Source organism: Lagopus leucura, unplaced genomic scaffold (assembly GCF_019238085.1).
Source record: "Lagopus leucura isolate 7727_CA_CO unplaced genomic scaffold, USGS_WTPT01 Super-Scaffold_100127, whole genome shotgun sequence".
Classification (NCBI taxonomy): domain Eukaryota; kingdom Metazoa; phylum Chordata; class Aves; order Galliformes; family Phasianidae; genus Lagopus; species Lagopus leucura.
Window position 1 is genome coordinate 1 of NW_024962330.1, and position 7,054 is coordinate 7,054.

At 62.2% G+C, this 7,054-nt stretch overlaps 1 protein-coding gene across 4 annotated transcripts; it reads left to right on the forward strand.

Moving 5' to 3' along the window:
- The first annotated feature begins 439 nt into the window (after window positions 1–439).
- CELF3 (CUGBP Elav-like family member 3) lies at window positions 440–6,530 on the forward strand. 4 transcript variants are annotated; one of them, XM_042887948.1, is made up of 11 exons: window positions 440–538; window positions 1,075–1,203; window positions 1,464–1,543; window positions 1,830–1,973; window positions 2,464–2,602; window positions 2,883–3,032; window positions 3,105–3,170; window positions 3,755–3,853; window positions 4,219–4,362; window positions 4,932–5,062; window positions 5,152–6,530. In XM_042887948.1, exons 1-10 carry the CDS (start codon window positions 490–492, stop codon window positions 5,057–5,059), a joined length of 1,128 nt encoding a protein of 375 aa, XP_042743882.1. In that variant the 5' UTR covers window positions 440–489; the 3' UTR covers window positions 5,060–5,062; window positions 5,152–6,530. The 4 variants fall into 4 exon arrangements, with proteins under 4 accessions (XP_042743882.1, XP_042743881.1, XP_042743883.1 ...); XM_042887947.1 differs by having other exon boundaries at window positions 2,883–3,170; XM_042887949.1 differs by lacking the exon at window positions 3,755–3,853.
- The last annotated feature ends 524 nt before the right edge of the window (window positions 6,531–7,054 follow it).

The following is a 7,054-nucleotide window of genomic DNA, read 5'->3' on the forward strand; positions in this document are numbered from 1 at the left end:
GGGGGGGGCACCTTCGCTTTCTGCGTGGGAAATAGGGGGGAGGGTGGGGTGAGATGGGGACAACGCCCCCCGCCCCTCCCCCACCTCCTTCAGCCGTAGGGGTTTCGGGGGCCCCCCAAATCCACCCCCTCCCCCCCCTCCGGCCTTGTCATTGTTTATCGCAGCGCTGCTGATGTCAGCGCCGTTGCCAGGCAACGGGATGGGGAAATTGGGGATGAGTGGGCGGTTGCCATGGAGCACGTCCTCCCGTTGCCATGGTTACCGGGCATCTGCTCCCTGCCCCCCCCCACGTTGCTCTCAGGGGGTGGGGTCAGCCCCCCAGCCCCCCCAGTTAATGGGGGGGGGGGGGGGAAGAAGGTGGTCGTTGCCATGGTGCCCGCTGCCTGGTAATGGGATGCAGGCAGCATTGCCATGGTAACGCAGGGCATCTTTGGGGTACCCGGGGAGCTTTTTGGGGCTGCATCCCCATCGCTCACTGTGCCCCCCCAGATGAACCGCCCCATCCAGGTGAAGCCAGCGGACAGTGAGAGCCGAGGAGGTACCGCCCCCGTGTCCCCAAATGGGGCCCCCCAAGGGCCACCCCATGTCCCCCACAGGGCTGGCGCCAACCCCTGCCCCCCACCCAGTATCCCCAGTGGGGGTGGCCGTCCCCATCCCCATGTTGTTTGTCACCTTATCCTCGTGTCCCCCACACATGTCCCCATGTCCCCTCTTCCTCCGCCCATGTCCCATGGTGGGGATGGCCCCATCCCTGTCCTCCTCCCGTGTCCCCCATCCCGTTGGTGTCCCAAGTCCCTGGGGAGGCTCCAGCATAGCACTGTCCCCATGTCCCCAACCTGTACCCAAGCAGCCCCACAAGAGGCGTTCCCCCTACCATGTCCCCATCCCAGGTCTCAGCCTATCTTGGTGTCCCTGTGTCCCTGGAGGGGGGACACTTGTCCCCATCCCCATGTCTCCAGTACCATCCTGGTCGGGCACTGGCTGTCCCTGCACTGTCCCCATCCCTTGTCCCCATCCTGGCCGGGTGAGGGGGTGTCCATCTCCATGTCCCAGTGTCACCACGCTGTCCTGCAGAGGACCGCAAGCTGTTTGTGGGGATGCTCAGCAAGCAGCAGGCAGACGAGGATGTGAGAAAGATGTTTGAACCCTTTGGGACCATCGATGAGTGCACAGTGCTGCGCGGCCCCGACGGCACCAGCAAAGGTGTCACTGTGTGGAGATGGGGACAGGATGGGGTGGGGGTGAGGTTGGGGTGGAGGCAGGGGTAGGATGGGGATGGGATGGTGATGGCGGTGGGGACGATGGGGGTGGGGACAAGGATGGGGATGGGGATGATGAAAGTGGAGTTGGGGATAGGATGGGGAGGGGGATGGGGATGGGAATGAAGACAAGGATGGGGGCAGTCAGGGTGCATTGGGCTGGGGAGGGCCGGGCATTGTCCCTGCTGACCCCGCCGTCCCCAGGCTGCGCCTTCGTCAAGTTCCAGAGCCATGCAGAGGCCCAGGCTGCCATCGCCGCCCTCCACGGGAGCCGCACTCTGCCGGTGAGGGCCACCAACCCACCGCCACCCCTGACCGCCCCACTGCCAGCCCCACCACTGTCCCCATGGTTCCCACCACCACTGTCCCCGTTGTCTCCATCCCGCCCCCCGCCCCTCCTGTCGTAATTCCTATCATCCCCACCGCGGTTCCCGTTGTCCCTCCCAATATCCCCACCATTGTCCCACCATTATCTCAGTGCCATCCCCACATTGTCCCCACCATCCCTCCAATTGACCCCACCGTCAGCCCTCCGATTGACCCCTCCCCATCCTATTGCTGTCCCCACAGGGTGCCTCATCCAGCCTGGTGGTGAAGTTTGCGGACACGGAGAAAGAGCGGGGTCTGCGGAGGATGCAGCAGGTGGCGAGCCAGCTCGGCATGTTCAGCCCCATAGCACTCCAGTTCGGGGCCTACAGCGCCTACACACAGGCGGTAGGGGGGGCATGGGGATCGGGGGGACGTAAGCGCCTGGGCGTGGGGTGAGGGCGTTGTGTTGTGGGGTGGCAGCTGAAAGGATGGCCCTACCTTGTGGTGCGGTAGGGGCGATGGGGTGGGGGACATCAGTGGCAGATGGTCTCGGAGGGCTGCGCTGGGACATGGGGTGAGCTGATGGGCGCCCATGGGGTGAGGTGGTGGGTCCCCACATTCTGAGATGGCCGTACTGCAGTGATGAGCAACAGGAAATGGTAAAACCCAGTGATGGTGGATCCCGTGATCCAGGATGGGGTCACTGGGTGGAGTGGGGAAACATGGCCCCGCGTGGTCGGAGATGGGAACGGGATGCTGTGAGGAGACACCGGGTTCCCAAGTTGGGCATTGTCAACCAAATGGGCGACACCCACTGGATCACGGGGGTCTCGTGGGGACAACGCTTGGGAAAGGACCCTGGTGGCCGTGTGCGGTGCCAGCTCTGTCCCCACAGCTGATGCAGCAGCAGGCAGCCCTGGTGGCCGCCCACTCGGCCTACCTCAGCCCCATGGCCACCATGGCCGTCCAGATGCAGCATATGGGCACGGTCAACCCCAACGGGCTCATCGCCACCCCTCTGCCCCCCTCCTCAGGTAGGTGGCACTTGGGGATGTGGGGACATCAGGGGTGTGGGGGTCATCTGGGGTGGGAGATGTGGGACGCAGGACACGGGGGGTTGGGGGCATCAAGGATGGGGGATGCCAGAGGTGGGGACGCTGGAAATGGGGACACCGGGTTGGGTCCATGTTGGATGGGGACCCCAAAGATGCGTCCGTGTGGGATGGCGATGTGGTGGCCACCAGGGGATGGATCCACAGCCAGATGGGGACAGCGTGGTGCCAATGCCAGGGTGGTGACCCCGCTGTCCCCCAGGAACCAGCACGCCGCCGGCCATGGCTGCCACACCAGTCCCCGCCATCGCAGCCCCACTGAGTGTCAATGGGTACAGCCCGGTGCCCGCACAGCCCGCGGGGCCGCCCGCCCCTGAAGCTGTCTACGCCGGAGGGGTCCCCCCGTTCCCAGGTGCTTGCTGCCCCCCAGCTGCCCCCTCGTTGCCCCCCGCCTCCCCTAACGGCCCCCCACTCTGTCCCCCAGCCCAGAGCCCCGCTGCCCCTGCGGACCCCCTGCAGCAGGCATATGCTGGCATGCAGCACTACACAGGTGGGGGTGCTGGGGGCACTGGGAGGGACTGGGAAAGCATTGCATGGCACTGGGAGCTGGGTGGGGACTTCGTGGCACTGAGGGCGCTGGCAGGTACTAGGAAGGAACTGTGTGACACTGGGGGCACTGGGAGAACTGGTGTGTACTAGACAGGCATTGCATGACTGGAAGTGTACTGGAGGGGGCACTGGAAGGCACTGGGATGGCATTGCATGGCACTGGGAGGATAATGGAGGCTACTGGGAGCCAGTGGGAGGGCAATGGTTGACACCGGGAAGGCATTTTGTGGCTCTGATGGGCACTGGGAAGCATTGGGAGCACTGGAGAGTGCTGCAAAGGCATTGCATGACATCGGGGGGGCACTGGATGAGCACGATGTGGCACTGGGGGGAACTGGGAGGATACTGGGGAGAGCTGCATGGTTTAGAAGGCCACACCTGTAAAGGACTGGGATGGCACTGGGGGAAGACTGGAAGCACTGGGGGGCACTGGGAGCACTGGGGGGAGCTCTGGTGGTACTAGAGGGCACTGGGATGTGTTGGGAGGCACTGGGCTGTACTGGGCTGACCCAATTTCCCCTACAGCCGCCTACCCTGCCGCCTATGGGCTGGTGAGCCCAGCCTTCGCCCCCCCAGGGCCACTGCTGGCCCCCCCGCCCCCTCCCCAACAGCAGCAGCGCGAAGGTGAGGAACTTCCCCAAGCCTTCCTGGGGGCCTCCTGGCACCCTGAGACCAGCCCTGAACTCCCTCAAACCTCCTGCGACCCCTTAGGACTCTCTGAGACATTGGGACACCCCAGAACCTTCCTAGGACCCCACAATCCTGGGACCCTCTCTGAGTCCCCAGGACTCCCCCAGGATCCCCTAAGTCACCCAATGGAGCTGTGCTTGGGGTGCCCGTAGCCAGGGGGAAGCCATGGAGCAGTGGTTTTGGGGTCATCCATTGGAGTCTGTGGGTGCCCCGTGGATGGGTGCATGGGGTTGGGTTGGGTTTGGGGTTTTTTGGGGTGCCCCGGGCCTGTGCCCGCTGTGACGCTGCTCCCTCCACAGGCCCCGAGGGCTGTAACATCTTCATCTACCACCTGCCCCAGGAGTTCGCTGACACCGAGATCCTACAGATGTTCCTGCCCTTCGGCAACGTCATCTCAGCCAAAGTGTTCGTCGACCGCGCCACCAACCAGAGCAAGTGCTTCGGTAGGGACATGGGATGCGATGGCCGGGGGTGGGACACCGCGGTCAGAGTGTGGGGACATCATGGCCATGGTCAGGACACAGGGACACCACAGATGGGGTCACCAGAGCCGGAAATATGGGGTCACCATGGCCAAGACATGGGGACACTGTGTTTGGAGTATGGGGATGTCATGGTAAGAGCATTGGGACGCTGTAGACGAGGACACTATCACATGGTCAGAGACAAAGGGGCATCACAGATGGGGTCACCAAGGATGTCCACTGACATCATAGATGTGGACACCATGACCAGGAATATGGGGACACAATGGCCAGAGCATGCGGACATCAGGGACTTCACAGATGGGGTCACCATGTCCAGGAACACGGGGACATCATGAGCAGGACATCAAAGTACCGTGGGGACACCGCAGCTGGAGCCACCAAGGCCAGGGGCACGGAGTTATGGTAGCTGGGGACATCGTGGGCCAGCTGCAGGGCCACTTCACCACCGTGACCGTGTTCTCACTGTCCCCACGTCCCCATTGTCACCACCATCCCCGTGTCCCCATTGTCCCCGCTGTTCCCAGGCTTTGTCAGCTTTGACAATCCAGCTAGCGCGCAGGCGGCCATCCACGCCATGAACGGGTTCCAGATCGGCATGAAGCGCCTCAAGGTGCAGCTCAAGAGGCCCAAAGACGCCAACCGGCCCTACTGAGGGGTGAGCCCCCAGACCCCTAACAGCCCCCCAAGCCATTGGGGTCCTCCCCAGCCCCACTTAATGCCCCCCATCCTCTCCCTCCTGCTCAGGTCTGGAAGTGCAGCGCAGCACCCATGGGTGACCCCAAAGGTGGAGCAGCCCCCCTGGGGTGGGGAGGTCGGTCCTGCCGGGGGGGGCACACAGACCCCCATATGCTCAGGAAGGATGGCCCCCCCCCGGCAGGACCAGATGGATCCCCCCTCCCGGTCCATCCCAGTCCATGGGCTGAGGAGGAGGACCCAGCAACCCCAGCACTCCCCCCAACACCCCCCTATTTTGGGCAGGGGCACTCCTCTGCCACCCAGGTCCCCGCTTGGGGCTTCTTTCTCACCAAACAGGACCAAACCCAGCCCCAAGCTGGGGACGTGGGAGGCACCTCACGTTGTGGGAGGGACATGGCCACCTCCCCCTGTCCCCCCAAATACCACCCCATGGGCGGCTGCGCCAGGGCAAGCGGGACCCTCTTCACACATACACTGCCACTCCGCTCTGCCCGGCCCCCACCTGCCTCAGTTTCCCCTTTTCTATGGGTTCCGGGGGCTGCACTCCCAGCACGGCCACAGCTGTATGGACATGGAGTGGCTGGTCATGGGATAAGCCGGGATTGGGGCGAACTGGGATCAGGATGCTCCAAGATTGGGATGTGCTGGAATCGGGATGCTCCAAGATCAGGATGCACTGAATTTGGGATGCGGTGAAACTGGGATGCACCGAGATTGGGATGCTGCAAAATGGGGATGCAACAAAACTGAGATACTGCGAGTTTGAGATGCAGTGAAACCGGGATTCCATGCTGTTGGGATGAGCCCAAATCAAGATGCACTGAATGTGGGATGCCGTGAGAATGGGGTGCACTGTAACTGCCATGTGCTGAAGTTGGGATGCGCTGGGATTTGGAGGCGTCAAGTTTGGAATGTGCCAAATGTTGGATGCAGCAAAACTGAGATCGAGATGCAGCAAAATCAGGATGCGTTGCATCTGGGATACTGAGAGATCGGGATGAGTGAGATTGGGATTTACTGATGTTGGGTCGCATCGCCATTGGGATGTGCCAGGATCAGGACGTGCCGACACTGAGACGCACCGAGATCAAAATGCAGCAACGTTGGGATGCACCGAGACTGGGATCTGCCAAAACTGAGGTGCAGGAAGACCAGGATGCTCTGCAATCAGGATTGCGCTCTGGATTGGAGTGCACAGAAACTGGGGTGGATCAACATTGGGACGCGCCAAAACCGGGGCGTCCTGAGAGGGGGATCCCCGCCCTTGGGACGCGGATCTCGGCCCCACACCCCCCGTGCCCCACGATCCCGGAGCCCGCAGCCCAGCCCGGCCGAGCGGCACCGCGGGGCCTCCCTGTAGATAATCCGTGAGCGGCACCGCGGGGCCGCTGCTCTCCTCCCCTTACCGGGGCTTTGGGACCCGCTGAGTCGTTGTGGGGTGGGAGGGGTGGGGGGTGGGGGGGGGGCGGACCCCCAGGAGTCGCCGTCTGCGGTGGCGACACCGGCGCTTAATTTATTTGCTATTTATTGCGGTTCCTTTGGATAATTTAATTTTTTTTCTCTTATTTTATTTTTCTGTCTAAATAAAAGTTACCAAAAACAAAACAATCCCGAATGCTGGATCTGTTTTTGCAGGGTGTTTTTTCGTGTTTCTTTTTCTAGGTTTTTTTTTTTTTTTTTTTTTTTTTTGTGGGTTTCTTGTAGGGTTTTGTGTTTGTCGCCGTCGCCCTTCGCAGCGCTGTCGGATCCGTCAGACGGCGCTGGGGCCCCGCGGCGCTTCCTGACCTACTTACAGCGCCGCGCTTTCGGTTTCCTTAAGGAAAAAAGCAGAAGAAAAAAGAAAAACGACCCCAGAAAGCCCAAATGCCACCGCGGCGGACGGCAGTGGGGGCGCATGGGGCGAAACGGGGCTCCGTGCAGAAATGGGGTCTGGGCTCCGCCGCGGGAAGGA

What these genes read in the sequence shown, in the direction of transcription:
- CELF3 (XM_042887947.1), top strand. Translation starts at nt 490, where the DNA reads ATGAACCGCCCCATCCAGGTGAAGCCAGCGGACAGTGAGAGCCGAGGA. An exon ending in ACAGCGCCTACACACAGGCG is followed by an intron (nt 1,974 to 2,463) that starts GTAGGGGGGGCA and finishes CTGTCCCCACAG; the next exon opens with CTGATGCAGCAGCAGGCAGC. An exon ending in CAACCAGAGCAAGTGCTTCG is followed by an intron (nt 4,363 to 4,931) that starts GTAGGGACATGG and finishes CGCTGTTCCCAG; the next exon opens with GCTTTGTCAGCTTTGACAAT.